We start from the raw sequence: 17,781 nt of genomic DNA, 5'->3' as shown, positions 1-17,781 counted from the left end.
TGCCACTGTACTCAAGCCTGGGCTACAGAGTAAGACTCTGTCTCAAAAAATAAATAAATAAAATTATAATTTCTTAGATTTAAAAATTAAATTTGTTTTCCAAAGACAGAGAGGGTAGTAGAATATGTAGGGTACTTGTATAGATAGATATATGTTACTTAATGCAGTACAGTCTGGTGCATTATAGACCCAGTCTGGTGGCATAATAGACCCAGAGCTTCAGGTCTAGGCCCTGTAAAGCGAAATGCAAAACTACTGTGTGTGCATTTCTCCAAAGAAAGGTGATGTCGTTTTATACAATTTTGAAACAAGTCCATGACTCCCAAGGGTTTAAGGACCAATGGTTCAGTGAGACATTTACAGATTTTGAAGTCAGAATTCAGTTTGAATTCTATACACATTTACTAGCTATGGAACCTTGGACAAGTTACCTAACATCTGTGAGCCTCAGTTTCTTTACCTGTAAAATGTGGATATATTTGCCCCATTGGGTTGTTAGGGTTAAAAAAAAAAAAAAAAAAAAAAGATGCATAGCAGAATGCCAAGTACCTGATAGGCATTCAAATGTCAATTTCTTCTTTCATTTTTCTTATTTAAATATTTGGAAAACATTTCCTAGTACTAAATGTGGATTATGCAACCTTAGCATTTAAATCACTCCCTGGATGAAAATAGGGTATTGAGGATACCCTAGGTATATGTTTGGTTCACATAATTCAAAACACCACACTCAACCTACATCTGTTTATAAACTAGTAAATAGGTTACAAATTAAAATATCTAGGCTGGGTGCGGTGGCTCATGCCTGTAATCCCAGCACTTTGGGAGGTTCCAGGGGGTGGGGCAGATCATTTGAGGCCAGGGGTTCAAGACCAGCCTGGCCAACATAGTGAAATCCCGTTTCTACTTAAAATACAAAAATTAGCCGGGTGTGGTGGCACACCCTGTAATCCCAGCTACTCAGGAGGCTGAGGCAGGAGAATCACTTGAAACTGGGAGACAGAGGTTGCAGTGAACCAAGATGGTGCCGCCGCACTCCAGCCTGGGCAACAGAGTGACTCTTGTCTCAAAAAATAAAAAAAAAATAAAGAGGCTGGTGCGGTGGCTGATGTCTGTAATCCCAGCACTTTGGTAGGCTGAGGCGAGCAGATCGCTTGAGGTCAGGAGTTCGAGACCAGCATGGCCAACATGGTGAAACCCTGTCTCTACTAAAATTACAAAAATTAGCCAGGCATGGTGGTGGGCACTTGTAATCCCAGACACTCAGGAGGCTGAGGCAGGAGAGTCACTTGAACCTGGGAGGCAGAGGCTGCAGTGAGCCAAGATCACTCAACTGCACTCCAGCCTAGGCAACAGAGCGAGACTCCATCTCAAAAAAAAAAAAAAAATTCTTACTGTGTGTCAGGTTTCAGGTTCTTTCAGAATATTGGTAGATTAAAGGGTCAGTCTCTTCACGAGAGACTGCCTAGCCAGTAGTTAATGTTTAGTCCTATAACTACATTGCTTGCATGTTCATTACTGTTTGGTTTTGTGTGTGCAAAAGCTTGTGTAAGGTGAGTAGTTCCTCAGAAAATGTGTAATTGAAGCGAGACGCAAAATTACTACTTCTCTAGGAGTAAAATTCTATTAACCAAATGCATAAGTACTACATGCTTTTTAGAAATTTACTTCTTAGAGGTAGATGGAGGGACACGATCCAGAATTCTTAGTATTTGCTTGTGACCACCTGTTTTATTTTTACAGAAATGTAGCTTATAAGACTGATCACCTGTTATCTAAAGAAACAACTATGGCCAGGCACGGTGGTTTAGGCCTGTAATCCTAGCACTTTGGGAGGCTGAGGTGGGAGGATCACTTGAACTCAGGAGTTTGAGACCAGCCTGGGCAGCATAGTGAGACCTCATCTCTATTAAAAAATAATAATAATAAAAATTAAAAAAAAAACTACATTCCAGTTTTCTTAGCTTACTCCTAATAGTATGGACTTAAAATGCTGTTAAATTGACTTTAATGTCAACAAAAATCTCAATATAAAATAGCCTTCTAAGCCCCAACTGATACCCTGTTTCTTTTAATAATAAGAAAACATCAACGGACTTTTGTGGGTTGGGGGAATTACACTTGTGAGGCAGTATCGGATTCATAGTAACAATTTTACTCTGTTAAATATCTTTTCAGAATTGATATAAGCTATTAACTTGTCAGACTCTTCTAAGCAATCTTATATTTTTAAAATAAGAAGGGGCAGGGATGGTGGCTCACGCCTGTAATCCCAGCACTTTGGGAGGTTGAGGCCACAGGATCACTTGAGCCCAGGAGTTCAAGACTAGCCTGGGCAACATATTAAGACCCTGTCTCTGCAACAAATTGTTAAAAATTAGCGGAGTGTGGTAGAGTGGGCCTGTAGTCCTCCTACTCAGGAGGCTGACATGGGAGGATCACTTGAGCCCAGGAGGTCGAGGCTACAGTGAGCGGTGTTTGCACAACTGCACTCCAGCCTAGGTGACAGAGCGAGACCTTAGCTCAAAAAAAAAAAAAAAAAAGTGTTACTCAAATTTATCTTAACACTGTGAAGTATTTATATAATATTTTTTTCTTTAGATGGAGTTTCACTCTGTCGCCAGGCTGGAGTGCAGTAGTGCAATCTTGGCTCACCGCAACCTCCGCCTCCCAGGTTCAAACTATTCTCCTGCCTCAGCCTTCCAAGTAGCTGGGACTACAGGCGTGTGCCACACGCCCAGCTAATTTTTGTATTTTTAGTAGAGACAAGGTTTCACCATGTTGGCCTGGATGGTCTCCATCTCTTGACCTTGTGATCCGCCCACCTCGGCCTCCCAAAGTGTTGGGATTACAGGCGTGAGCCACTACACCTGGCCACTATTTATATAATTTCATAAGACTATTAGGAAAAACATCTTTAAACATTCATTGTTGTTAGTAAACCTTAAAATTTTGGCCTTAAAGTGTTAAATGTAGCTGAATTTAAAATACTAATATTCTAGTTAGAATGTTCATTACAGTTTTTTTTTTTTTTTTTTTTTTTGAGACGGAGTCTTGCTCTGTCGCCCAGGCTGGAGTGCAGTGGCGCCATCTCGGCTCACTGCAAGCTCCGCCTCCCAGGTTCACGCCATTCTCCTGCCTCAGCCTCCTGAGTAGCTGGGACGACAGGCGCCCGCCACCACGCCTGGCTAATTTTTTCTATTTTTAGTAGAGACGGGGTTTCACCGTGTTAGCTAGGATGGTCTCGATCTCCTGACCTCCTGATCCACCCGCCTCGGCCTCCCAAAGTGCTGGGATTACAGGCGTGAGCCACCGTGCCCGGCCTATTACAGTTTTTAATGGATATAGTCATAGATCATTTAATGACAAGATACATTCTGAGAAACACATCGTTAGGCGATTCTGTTGTGCAAACATAGAATGTACTTAACACAAATCTAGAATGGTATGTATATTTTTATTTACATATATTTTTTCATACAGAAATTCAAATGTCCCAGCACCATTACTGAATACCAGTAATGGTGATGTTTCTGCAACTTGATCTGCAGTGCCACATTAAGTGCCATGTATCAGGTTTCTATATATGCTCCATTATAATCTTCTTAAAAATATGGATGAAAATTTTGTATTCTAAAGTACAAATAGTCCTTTATACAAAGCTCTGAGCTGCCTATCGGTGGTCAAATATAACTAATACTCATTTGGGCTTTTGTGACCACACCTTGTCCACCCTTTATTTTGACGAAAAGATTGTAGTTTCAGTGTCTATCATAGAAAGTGGAACAACATCACTTAAGGAATAATTTCAAACAATGCTTTTAGCATCTCATTTACTCCACTGGTGTTAATTCAGCATTAAAGGCTTTAAAAGGCAGGAACCAGTGAAATGTTAAGAGTTGCACACTGCCTTACACTCTACTCCCTAGTCACTTCAGTGCTAAGTAGTCCTCAGTCAGCCCCTTTGTTTTCTGGGGACATGCATCTTTTTTTTTTTTTTTCTTTTTTAAGAGACAGGGTCTTGTTACGTTGCCCAGACTGGAGTGCAGTGGCTATTCGCAGGCATGATCCCACTACTGATCAGCACGGGAGTTTTGACCTGCTTGTTTCCAATCTGGGCCAGTTCACCCCTCATTACTAAACCTGGTGGTCCCCCTTCCCTGGAGGTCACCATATTGATGCTGAACTTAGTGTGGACCCCCAACTGGCATAGCACAGTACAGCCCAGAACTCTTGGACTCAAGCTGCCGCAGCTTCCCAAGTAGTTGGGACTACAGGCACGCACCACCGTGCCTGGCGACATTCGTCATAAACACATTTCCTTTTGCTGCTTGCAGTTTGTTATTCCACTTTCATTTCTTTAACTCTCTTCTCAAACCATGGACAGTTATAAATCCCTTCAGAATCTTTGTAGAAATAGTCTCACTACGTTGCCAGGTCTCGAACGCCTGGCCTCAAGTGATCCTACTGCCTCGGCCTCCCGAAGTGCTGGGATTACAGGCGTGAGGCACCAAACCAAGCCCTTTTCAGAATCTTTATAATCCCAACTTACCTCTTTATCCTTCTCGAATTATTCTTCAAGTATTAACATTTATGTTAACATTAACATTAAATGTTATCTGTCACATTTCCTAAATAAGCCAGTGCTTAAATATGTTATTGTTTCTCTAATCTTTCAGCTCTTATTTACAATGGCCTTGGTGTTTCTGTCATTAACTAGAGTTCTGTTTTTTTAGATGTTATAACCAACTAACCAACCTACTTGAAAATGCAGAGGAAAACATTCAGAAGGTTCAAAGTTTACAACCTCAAAAGATCAGCTTATTTGTGCTGTATGCTACATATAAGTGAGCTTTTAGAATTATTAGTAAAAAAAAAGCAAATATTCAAATTATATATAATGTTGGAGTGAACCAGTAAAGCAGCCTTAATTTTCCCCAACTCTATTTTCTTTAACACTTTATTATAAAAATCTTCAGTATAAAAAGAATGTTAAATGTAGCTGAATTTTAAAGTAGAACATCCATATACCCACTACCTAGAGGTCTACAGTTAGCAGTTAATTACACCTGCTTTGCCACATATATTTCCATCTATCCCCCAAGTATTTTGAATTTAACAAAGTATTTAAAAAAAATTGGAATATTCGTACATGGGGTATTCTAATTAGCTAAAGTACAGCCAGAAAACCTTGGTTGAATAGCTTTCATAAACAATTCTGTTTTCTTATTTTTGAAATTCAGGATCTGGTCTCAGGCATCACATGATTACAGGAACTTAAGAAATAGACCTGGATGGTTAAGGAAACTGGACTGAATGAACAGTGACTCCAAGAGCCTTGAAAGTCTGGTAGAAAAGGGACATTTCCAGTCTTTGATAGTAATCCTTTCTAAAATTTGAGAGCATTAAATGCCTAGTCATTTGAAGAGTAAGGTTAATTTTGCTCAACTTTGGAAGGGATTGTTGAAAGCCCTTGTTTTATAGTTAGAAAATCCCCTCAAATTGTAACTTATCCAAAGTTTTGATGGGACCAAAAAGCCCTCTGATTCCATGTTGTCAAGTAAAGTGAAATAATAAAGATCTTGTGTTTAAAAATCTTACTGTTAGTAGGCAATTGTGAGTTCAATTTAAATCAAACATTTGCAATTGGAAATAACCAAAAATCATCAAAATGGCTACAGAAAGGAAGAAATCACTTAAAAACCCTGAAAACAAAAAGGGAAAATGTTTTCGGCTGGCTCACTCCTGTAATACCAACACTTTGGGAGGCCGAGGCCAGTGGATCACTTGAGCTCAGGAGCTTGAGACCAGCCTGGACAACACAGTGAAACCACATGTCCACGACCCTGTAGTCCCAACTACTCAGGAGGCTGAGGTGGGAACATCACTTGAGACCAGGAGGCAGAGGTTGCAATGAACTGTGATCCTGCCACTCATTGCACTCCAACCTGCGTGACAGAGCAAAACCCTGTCTCAAATAGAAAAGGCCCAGTGGGGTGGCTTATGCCTGTAATCCCAGAACCTTGGGAGGCTGAGGCAGGCAGATCACTTGAGGCCAGGAGTTCGAGACCAGCCTGGCCAACATGGCGAAACCCTGTGTTTACTAAAACTATAAAAGTTAGCCAAACAGGGTGGCGCGCAACTGTAGTCCCAGCTACTTGGGAAGCTGAGGCAAAATCACTTGAACCCAGGAGGTGGAGGTTGCAGTGAGCCAAGATTGCACCACTGCACTCCAGTTTGGGTGACAGAGCGAGACTCTGTCTCCAAAAAAAGAAAAGAAAAAAGAAAACATTTCTACTTGCCATCCCTTGCCCAAGATCCTAAAATGCCAAGATGCCAAGAACACATTTGTAATTTGCATTTGACAACATCAGATTAACAAACTCTAATCTTGGAATAAGAGAACTATCTGTAATAATTTAGTAGGAGCAGCCATGTATATATAACCAGCTTTGGAGGAGTGTGATTATCTAGTGTCTTTACAACCAGACATAACACATATTTTTCTGAACGCTAATTGTATTAGACTAGGAAAAATTACTTAACTTTCCTGAATCTTTTCTTCCACATTCATAAAAATATTGTGTGAATAACTAGAGAAATGAGGTATTTTTATCATTGTTTAATGTCATTTTGTCTTTTAAAGTATTGTTAAATGTTCAAGATTATCTGACCTCTTCTAATTAAACGCAGCTTGAATAGAACATGTAGCCTCCTTTGATAAATGTGCATCTGACTTTCATAAATTTTGTAGGTTGCTTCTATCAATTGTCCCACTTTGTCCCTTTTTACCATTACTAAATTCAGAAACTATGATTAATGCCACATAATCTATGATAAGCTATTCCTTTAATGAGGGAATTTAAAATTTGTGTAGCCAGTTCTACACTAAGCCCACATTATTATAAACCCTGCTCTAGAAAATGAATTCTAAAATCTCAACAGTGGACCCTCACTAAATGCAACCTTTTATAAATCTTAAATTGTTATTGAATTTGGTATTTTTATAATTCAAGTTAACAAAACAAGTAGTTCCTGAATTACATTATTTGTGTTTACACAGTTCTGTCTCCTACACCATCTCGTCTCACAACACAGGCATACTTTCTTTCCCCATTTGAAAACTTATGGAACAGTTTCCGGGAGATTTCTAGATTCAGAAGGAAAGAAGTACAACAATGAGAAAACAACTTGGAGGAGTTAGCTCAGGGATCAGACTCAGCAAGGCAATTCTGTGATTTTAAAATGTATTTAGTTTAGCAATGTCCTTCAAAAATTTAAATATAGGAGTATGATGGGACTATCAGCCTTTCATACCCAAGGATACATATACTTGATTCCTTCAACCTGAAGCAGATATTGATTGCATATAAATTGCCTTCCACCCACGAAAACAAAGGATAGTTTATCCAGCAATAAGATGAGGAGAGTTATTAGATGAGAGAGCTGCAAGAAGAGATAAAGAGTTATAAAAGATCAGTTTCACCCAATTTCAAATTGTAAAAAAGGGAAGGAAAGTTTATTCCTCCTTTGCACCAACTGGGCCCCTGCTATCAGAATTCAGAATTTAAATTAGAACTGTCTGCTAACACAGACTTTTACAGGTACGGAAAAAAACCAGCCTCTATGTAAGTTTCATGAGGAAATTCTAATTCAACTACTATCACAGTGAAGTTGACAGTCCATAGGAGGTAGAGAGGATGAGGTCAAGACTACTGGTAAAGCATTATTATTATTATTATTATTATTATTATTATTTTTAGACAGGGAGTCTCACTCCGTTGCCCAGGCTGGAGTGCAGTGGCGTTATCTCGGCTCACTGCAACCTCTGCCTCCCGGGCTCAAGTGGTCCTCCTGCCTCGGCCTCCCAAGTAGCTCGGAACACAGGCATGTGCCACCACACCTGGCTAATTTTTCATTTTTAGTAAAGATGGGGTTCCCTATGTCACCCAGGCTGGTCTCGAACTCCTGGACTCAAGTGATCTGCCCCTCCTAGGCCTCCCAAAGTGCTGGGATTACAGGCATGAGCCACCGTGCCTGGCCTAAAAGCATTATATCTTATGGGAGAAAAAGGAGAGGAGAGAGACAGACAAAATATTCCACTCCCATTTCCCTGTTGTTATTACTGCTTTGTGCACTACTTACCAAAGCCATACCTCTGGATCCGACCTATTTTCTATCTACTTGCTATGCCTTTCCACATGGATGTCCTAGAGGCACCCCAAAGTTCAACATGCCAAATCAAAATGACCTTCCTTTATAATTCTGATCCCCCCACAATCCCCTAATTGGTAGTTTTATCCTTCAAGTTGCTCAATTTCAAGTCTTTTCCTTACCCTCTATTCAGATGCTCAATCCTCAATTCTAGCTCTAAAACATTCCCCCAAATAAGCCCATACCTCTGATAATGCTCTCTAGGCCCTTTTCTCTTTTGAGCTACTGAAATATCCTCACCTAAGTAATCTGTTTCAAGCTTTCCCTTATCAAGCTGTCCTCCGTATTTCTATGTTTTCTTTCTGAAGCAAGAATTCCATTCCCTTACTCATAAACCTTTGAGGACTGCCATGCTTACAGAATAAAGTTGAAGCTCTTCCGTGTGACACTGAAGGCCTTTCGTGTTCACCCCAATATACCTTTTAAAAACTTCCCTTCCTTTCTTGCATTTCTCTTAAGCTACTGGACATTGTACATCTTTTTTTGACATGGAGTATCACTCATCGCTCAGGCTGGAGTGCACTGGTACAATCTTGGCTCACTGCAACCTCCACCTCCTGGGTTCAAGCGATTCTGCCTCAGCCTCCCGAGTAGCTGGAATTACAGGCACCCACCACCACACCCAGCTAATTTTTTGTATTTTTAGTAGACAGGTTTTCGCCATGTTGGGCAGGCTGGTCTCGAACTCCTGACCTCAGGTGATCCGCCAGCCTCAGCCTCCCAAAGTACTGGGATTCAGCGTTGTGCATCTTTTTACACCACCATCTGCTCAAACTTTTACCACTCACAATTATTTTCCTTTTTTGGTGCGTCAAATACTTATCTTTTAAGGCTCAACTCAGCGTATTTTTCTTTTCTTTTTTTTTTTTTTGAGATGGAGTCCTCCTCTGTCGCCCAAGCTGGAATGCAGTGGCACGATCTCGACTTACTGTAACCTCCGCCTCCCGGGTTCAAACAATTTTCTGCCTCAGCCTCCTGAGTAGCTGGGATTACAGGTGCCTGCCACCAAGCCCAACTAATTTTTTTGTTTTTAGTAGAGACGAGGTTTCACCATCTTGGCCAGGCTGGTCTTGAACTCCTGACCTCGTGATCCACCTGCCTCAGCCTCGTGAGCCACCATGCCCAGCTCAACTCAAGTGTTACTTTCTAAGGTGTCAGATTCCCAGAGAGAAAGTTTTCTCACCAAAATTAGTCCCCTCACCCTAAGAGCCTTTACCTTTTTCTCTCTTCAAGCATTTGTTGTTGTAGAGTGGGGAATATAACTTGTATTTTAGTTACATTTGTCCTTTCTCCCCATCCCACCTAAACTTTCAGCTCTGCCATTTATCCTTCTATTTCCTGAACATACGTTACACATAAGCCCTCACACATTAAATTGCAGACATACTGCTCAAAATGACAGGAGCTGAGAAATGTCGGACAAGGAAAGAAGGGTGGTTGAGGCGGTAGGACTTATATTATATTGTGTAGGAATATTTATAACCATGTGCAAAAATGTGTTGTTAAAACCTGTGAATGTGTCTTTCTAGAATCACAAACCGATTTGGGAGAGATGTCAGAACTCATTGTAGTCAGTCATTAGTATTAATATTTACAACACATTACTAACAAAAGCTAAAATTGGTGACTAAAAATTGGGGGCATCTTCAAACTAAACTTCTAAATGAGCTTCCCTTCCATTTGTGAGGAAGGTGTATCTGCATTTCTAAGGAAGGAATGGTGACTCACACAAAACATCCAACAAGTTCCTTTGTATCTTCCATCTTCTTTACTTGACCTGATTGCTTAACATTCCCACTCAAAATCTGTCTCCCTTACTTCCTCTTGGCCTTTTTTTTTTTTGAGACAGGGTCTGTTACCCAGGCTGGAGTGCAGTGGCCTGATCCTAGCTCACTGCAATCTCCACCTCTCAGGCTCAAGAGATCCTCCCGTCTCAGCCTCTAGAGTAGTCAAGTACTATGCTCAAAAACCTCAATGCTGCTCCTGGTAAGAAAATGTAGATTATGGCCAGGCATGGCGGCTCACATTCAGCCACTAAGCAGAAGTCAAAAAAATCCAACCACCCAAAATCATCTCCTAGTCACATTCAAACATGAGAAACAGTCACACACAAAGAGTCAGGACTATGTTAAAAGGGGGGGCCAAATTATTATTATTTTAAAATTTGATTACAACCAATTTTGTTGGCATTAAAACTAGAGGCATTAAGCTGGAATGGATATATACCAAAACCAGAAATTGAGTTTAGCAAAAATGGGAATAGGAGTTGTTCAGTAATTTCAGATTAGAAATCAATTTAGAGAAACAAACCCCATGCTTACATTGATTGTGCCACAGATTTAAACTTCAGTAGTGCATTAGTAAACTGTTCACATTTAGATCTTCACCTTGAGATTTGACAGCTGTTTCTTGAAAAAAATCTCAGTACCTTGTGCAAATAAAATCGGTCTTCCATGTGCCTTAGCACACACTTAAAATTTATCCATTGTATATATACAAAACACCTGCAATGTGGGCAGGGCAAAATACATACTTTCATAACAAAACTATAATATACCTCTCAAGTATGAACAATATACACATAATACATGGTATACAGTATTTACAAAATATAAAATATAATACAAGCTGTTTGTATGTAATTTTTTAAACTCATCTTTTGCAATTGTATGTTGCAACAAGGCAAATTTCCATTTCTGTACCAATTTTCTCAAGAGTCCAGGGATATGGGAAAAATTATGTTTTACACACATACTGAAATCTGAAATCTAAGTTTGAACTTTCAGGAGCGTTTTTAAGTGTACTGCCATCAGCTCCCTGTTTTGGTTGGAATTTTCAACAGTGCTTCCCATCCAGTGACTAGGAGGCTTTGGAAGAACACTAGGAGAAGGTGGATCACTAAACTTTGCCCCAGCATAATTTTCCTTTTGGCTCACTTCAGTTAGAAATGCTGATTTCTTCAAATGCGAATTTTTAATGTTCTCGGTATTTTTAAAAGGCTTTTTTTCCTGCTTCTGAATTCTGTCAGATGAAACAGAATCCTGCCAAAAGTTGTTTTCATTTCTTTTTGCAGAGGTGATCTTGGTTAGTGGCAAGTTATATTTGCTTTTCTGTCTGTTTATCTTTGGTTGCTCATACAAGTGTATACCATGAACAAGCTGGCCATGGGGAAGGGCAATTTTCTCCGATTTTCCCATCTTTGATTTTAAAACCTACAAAGACAAGAACACAAAAGTAAATATAGTTTCTAGATAAAAATCAGTTATGAATCTCATATCACATATCTAGTTTTGTTGTGTTTAAGTTTGCCCACAGCCATAGAAAAGAACAAAATTATGTTCTTTGTGACAACACATATGTAGCTGGGGGCCATTACCCTAGACGAATTAATGCAGAAACAGAAAACCAAATATCGCAAGTTCTCACTTATAAGTGAATTTGGGAGCTAAACATTGGGTACAACATGGACATAAAGTGGGGAACAACAACAGACACTAGGCACTACTAGAAGGGGGGTTGAGAGAGGGTGGGGGGACCTACTGGGTACTATGCTCACTACCTGGAATGGGATCATTCATACTCCAAACCTCGGCATCACGAAATATACCCATGTAGCAAACCTGCACAAGTACCTCTTGGATCTAAAATAAAAGCTGAAATTACAAAAACTTTAATTGGGCATGGTGGCTCACACGCCTGTAATCCCAGCACTTTGGGAGGTCAAGGCAAGCAGATCGCTCGAGCTCAAGGAGTTCGAGACCAGCCTGGGCAACATAGCGAAACCCCATGTCTACTACAAATATAAAAATCAGCCCAGCGTGGTAACACGTGCCTTGGGAGGCTGGCTGAGGCGGGATCCCTTGAGCCTGGGAAGGGGAGGCTGCAGTGAGCAGAAGTCGATCGTGCCACTGCATTCCAGCCTGGAGTGCGATAGAGACAGACTCGGTCTCAAGAAAAAAAAAAACACTTAAATTTCTCGACTTTTAAGTTCACTCTTGTTCGCCACTAAAAATGCAGTTAATCACCACTGCTGGTTACCAGTATGCAGCGTGAACCAGTTCTAAAATGTCAAACTAAAAGAAGTCTGAAATAACCCAAGTCCACCTTTCTACAACTGTAAAGACGACTAATGAGCTCTCTTCCAAATACGAGTGCCAGAAACAATCTTTGCTGTGTACCTCCTACTTTCTGGTTTAGTAACTCTTTCGAGAACGCTGCTTCACTAATCTTAATCTTTCCTAACTTAAGTGGGCCTTATAGAAGTCTTAAACAGATGGAAAAGCATAAGGTAATCCACTAGATCACTGCACTACCAACACTTGTAACGCGGTAGTAAGCAAGACACGACACGAAAGACCACAACTTTCCACGTCAATAAGGTTCACTGCCAGAGCTCCCTGGTTAGTACCTGTTCTAGAAAACAGGCCAAGAAACAAGCACAAAAGCTTTTAGGTAATCAAGGATATTTCAAAAGTCGTGGAATTTTAAAAGGTGGGAGACATTGAAACGATAATTTAAAGAAACACGATGGGCAAATTTAGTAATTTTTTCCCAAGGGCACAGATAAACCGCAAATTTCTAATTCAAGGCAACATTCTTCACTAAATAACGGGAACTTTTTCATTTCATTATTACGAAGAGTAAGTCATTGAACTTAAGTCCATCAAACGTTATTCTGACAAGACTTTCAAATCATTTCGTAGACTTAATCCCATTTAAACTTCTATCCATTTTATCCTAATCCAATAGCACTGCAATCAGACGGGCTAAGTCAATTCAATTGCTAACTCTTCTGAAAACTTATTCTGGACACACTAACACGAAGTACACAGTGGCAACGGTAATAAAATCAGTTTTGTGCGGCTCCTGCCAACTCTTAACTTAGAAGGAACCACTAAGTAGGTCAGGCCCAAGGCGGGCAGAGCCCCAGCTGGACTGCGCGTCCCACATGGGGCACCTCACATTTTGGCACAACTCCAACCAAATGAAACCCAGCCGTTCGGAGCCCACTCCACCCCCTACGGCGGGACGTTAGAGACCGTCTCTGCGTTTCACCGACTACGACTGGGGCTCCCGATAGCCCGGAGGCCGAAAGCGGGGCCCAGTCCTTCCCCGGCTGCCCCCACCCAGCCTCGCCTCCTTCATGGGCGCCGGAGCGCCGGGCACGTAGCGCGCGCTGACGTCAGCCCTCCCGCAGGCCCCGTCCCTACCCCCACCACGCCGCGCGCCCGGAACGCCGAAACCCCCTGGAACGCCGCCAACCTTCTAAATCGGGGCTGTTGCTGGGGCGCAGCGGCGCTTCTCATTGGCCGACTCCTGGGAGCCAATCTGAAGCGCCAGCGCATGCCTCCCCTTCCCCCTTCTTCCCCCAAAGCAAGAATGGAGCGGGCGTCACGGAAACTTCCCTCCCGAGTAAACAGCCGCCCCCCACCCCGCCCCCACCCGCCCGCCCCCCGGGTGCAGGGTCTGCAGCCCCAGAGCTCGGCCGCCACCGTCTAAGGGTCCGACTACCCAACGGCCCCCAAAGGCCCGCTGGCGGCCTCACCTCTTTCCTGAGCGGGGTTTGGCCGGGAGCCGCGGGCCGCAGCGGGGCAAGGTCGGGGCTGACTCCCTCCGTGCGGGTTGCGGCTGCAGGACTCGGGGCCAAGGAGGCGGCCGGGCCCGGGACCTCCTGCGCTCCGCTCGGGTCGGTCGCGGGGCTCCGGCCGCCCTCCAGACTCGGCCGGTGCTGCTGGTACTGGTGGAAGCGGCTGGGCAGCTGCCCTGCGGGGCTCGCCCGCACCTTCTTCTTTCGCCGCTTCTTCGGCGCTGCCCGAGGAGTGCCTCCCGCCACGGCGAGGCTGCGGTTGGGCAGAGCTGCTGGAGCGCGAGGCTGGGGGGTCAGACACGGGCCATCTCCCCCTAGGAAGTGAGGGAGGAAGAGGGTCGGGGGCAGTGCCCGGGGGTCCGGGATCCGGGGTAAAGGAGGCGGAGCCGTGGTCACCATCGGGAGGGCCCCGAAGTAACCTCGGGAGGAAAAGCCAAGCGGCGCAAGGCGGCCACCCAGGACGAGCGGCTCCCGCTGCGGGACGGAGACGACGGTCATAGCGCTAGGAAGCTTGTCGTTCAGCAACGAGGAGAGGAGGAGAAGGTGAAGCCAGTGAAGATAGGGTGGCGGCGATGGATGCTGCTAGGAAAGCCAGAGAAGATCGCGGAACATGACTCGGGCGGTGGCGGCGCAGCAACAAATAGCCACAGCCCCAGCTCCGAGTGTTGTTATCGGAAGCTCCGCCCCGCGCCCGCCCATCTCCTTGTGAAAGCCCAATTAGAGTGCGACAAGGCAGGCCACGCCCCCTCGCTCCGCCTCCGCCGCTTCGGGTAGACACACACAAACAACCAGCTTGCTGCAGCCTGGCACAAAGAACGCGCACTGCGCAGGCGCTGCCAGCGAGCTGTTTCGGGAAGAGTCGGTCCCGCGAACAATGAAATTGGGTTTCCGCCCCACCCTCCTTACCCCTCCCCAGCACTCCCCCGCGCTTCGCCCGGCTAGGGAGTGGTGGGACTGAAATGTCCCGGCGGAGTTTGTTGATGGGGGTGGGGAAGGGAGGGGGCAGGGGGAGGGCGGCAGGAAGAACGGGGGCTGGGAATGGGGGACGACTCTGGCAAGGCCACGGTTGCCTCCTCCGCTGCTGACCTTGGGGAAGTATCCGTTTTATTTTCAGCCCAACGTAACAGCGTTATTATTTTAAAACAAAAATTTCTAAGTACGCTGTAAGGATTTCTTCCCTAGCAATCGTGAAGAAAATCAGCCTACATTTAAATTTTATCTACTGAAGTGTGGCTCACGATTCTTTTATTTACTTGGTTCGGCATCGCTGCTTATTAGTCCCGGTGATCAGAGTAAAAATCAAAGTGACTTACTGATTGAATTTGCCCCTCAATGTATAAAAAGTTCTCCGTAAATCCATAAATGGAAGTTGGAGTTTTTACTGATTTCATACTTGAAGGATTGTGAGACTTTGGGATCGCAACATCGTGCCTGGTTACTTGAGGAGGCGGCAAGCCGGCTTGCATCTCAAAGGGAGAAAGTGAAACAGCTCTGCAACATACAGAATTTTGTTAGCTGCGCGTAAATAGAAATTTTTCGTGATCTCCCCGCACTGCTCAACCACAAAAAAGAATTGTGGCCATAATTTATCAAGCATTTATGTTCCAGGAACTGTTCTTTACATAAATTGTCTCACTTTAACCTCACAACAACCCTTATGAATAGGTACTAAGAAAAATAGATCAGACCTCAGCTCTGCGAAGTAGGCAGGCTGTCACTCTCTTCCTTTCACTACTAATGCCTGGGGCAATTGTTTAAAGGTATTTTGTTCCTGATTAGCTGCCTACGCATTATCTTTAAGTTTCTGAAATTTAAGATACAAAGAACAATGTATAGCTAGTCAAGAGCCCATGATATTTTAATGTAAATTGGTAAACAATTTAGGAGCTGCCTCTTTTCCTTTAAAAACCTACTTGTAACTGTTGCTAATCCGAGTGTATATTCAGGGCAGCTTGAATCCATGGTCCTGGGTTGCAGTCCTCAAGCTTGGCCTAATTTTGCCTCAGCTTCTTTTTAGAGGGACAGTACTGTATTTTATCCCCATTTTACAGCTGGGGAAACAGGCTTAGAAAGGCTAAAGGACTTGTCAAAGATCAAACGGTAAGTTAACATCAGAATTTGATCTCCAGTCCAGGTACTGCAAGACAAAAGTTTTAATTTTTTTTTTTTTTTTTTTTTTTTTTTTTGAGACGGCGTGTCGCTCTGTGGCCAGGCTGCAGTGCAGTGGCGCCATCTCGGCTTACTGCAACCTCCGGCTCCCTGGTTCAAGCGATTCTCCTGCCTCAGCCTCCCTAGCAGCTGGGATTACAGGCACCCGCCACCACGCCCAGGTAATTTCTGTATTTTTTAGTAGAGACGGGATTTCGCCATGTTGGCCAGGATGCTCTTGATCTCCTGACCTCGTGATCCGCCTGCCTCGGCCTCCCAAAGTGCTGGGATTACAGGCGTGAGCCACCGCGCCCAGCCCTGCCACACTAGATTCTATGTTATTAGAAGACCACAGTAATCTTACACTTCTGTATCCTCACCGCCTCTACAATAGTTTTCAGCTTTGGAGTGGTAAGCAATTAGTAAGCAATGAAACGTTTTATGATTGATGGCAAAGTTGGACAGATTGCATATCCAGAAAAATGCTTCCCAATCACTTTATAAACTTTTATTTTTAAGACGGGGTTTCTTTCTGACACTCGGATTGGAGTGCAATGGCATAATCTCGGATTACTGCAACAGCCACCTCCCAGGCTCAAGAGATCCTCCAACCCCAGCCCCCCACGCCCCTGAGTAGCTGGGACCACAGGCACACACCACCACTCCTGGCTAATTTTTTGTGTTTTTAGTGGAGACAGGGTTTCACCATGTTGCCCAGGCTGGTCTCAAACTCCTGAGCTCAAGGGATCTGCCTGTCTCTGCCTCCCAAAGTAATGGGATTACAGGAGTGAGCCACCAAACCCAGTCAACCTTATAAGCTTTTGAAACTACATTTCAGGCCAGGCGTGGTGGCTCACACCTGTAATCTCAGCACTTTGGGAGGCCAAGGCAGCTGGATTACCTAAGGTCAGGACCAGCCTGGCCAACATGGCGAAACCCTGTCTCTACTAAAAATACAAAAATTAGCTGGGCGTAGCGGCATGTGCCCGTAATCCCAGCTACTAGGGGGGCTGAGGCAGGAGGATCGTTTAAACCTGGGAGGTAGAGGTTGCAGTGAGCCGAGTGCAGTGAGCCACTGCACTCCAGCCTGGGCAACAGAGCGATACTCCATCTCAAAAAACAAAAAACAAACAAAAAAACTCAATTTCATTCCAATCGCTGAATTTTACTCATTTTTGTTTCTGCAACATGTAATACATAGTAAGTGCTCATGTTCATTGGATGGATGGGAATCATGTACATCCAGAGCTGTAGAAGGATCTACTTTTTCAAAGCACTTTCCATCTGTCATCTCATTTTATTCTTACTCTAGCACTTTAAGGTTGATATAGAGAGGTCCTATTTAACGTATGATGTAAATAAATCTAAATATATAGTAACTTGCTTGCCGGGGGGGGGGGGGGGGGGTGTTCACACAATGAGGTAGGAATAACTTGAACTCCTGATGCCTAGTCCAGTGTTCTTTTCACTATATCCCATGATTTTAGGCTTGACTTTATCTGGAGATAATATCATACTGTCCTAGAGAATAATTTACCTTTCAGGGAGCTGGTCATTGGTAGCCAGCTCTGTGGGACCCTTGGTCAAAGATACCTATTATTGTCTATGTGTATTTCTTGGGTGAATGTTGGAGTAATTATGTGTATAACTTATCATTTTGAGGTCTTAAGTGTAGGCTTCATGTTTGCCCTGGGTTCTGTACTGTAAGAAAATTAACCTTGCAGCTGTGACCACCTGGGTGATGGGTGCTGAGATTGCTAAAATGGTGCCCACCACTAAGAAACAGAATGGGAGCTGAAATGGGGCACTGGAAGAGAGCAGTCGAGGTTTTA

At 43.5% G+C, this 17,781-nt stretch overlaps 1 protein-coding gene across 1 annotated transcript; it reads right to left on the bottom strand.

Annotated features, from left to right (window-relative positions):
- Positions 1–10,345: 10,345 nt before the first annotated feature.
- On the bottom strand, positions 10,346–15,440 carry PNRC1 (proline rich nuclear receptor coactivator 1). Its single transcript, XM_054491102.2, has 2 exons — positions 13,760–15,440; positions 10,346–11,426 (listed from the first exon to the last, which is right to left on the bottom strand). The coding sequence occupies exons 1-2, from the start codon at positions 14,297–14,299 to the stop codon at positions 10,983–10,985; spliced, it is 984 nt and encodes a 327-aa protein (XP_054347077.1). The 5' UTR covers positions 14,300–15,440; the 3' UTR covers positions 10,346–10,982.
- Between the last annotated feature and the right edge of the window lie 2,341 nt (positions 15,441–17,781).

Source organism: Pongo pygmaeus, chromosome 5 (assembly GCF_028885625.2).
Source record: "Pongo pygmaeus isolate AG05252 chromosome 5, NHGRI_mPonPyg2-v2.0_pri, whole genome shotgun sequence".
NCBI classification, from domain to species: domain Eukaryota; kingdom Metazoa; phylum Chordata; class Mammalia; order Primates; family Hominidae; genus Pongo; species Pongo pygmaeus.
Note: the sequence above shows the minus strand (reverse complement) of the source record. Positions and strands in the feature narration are given on the sequence as shown.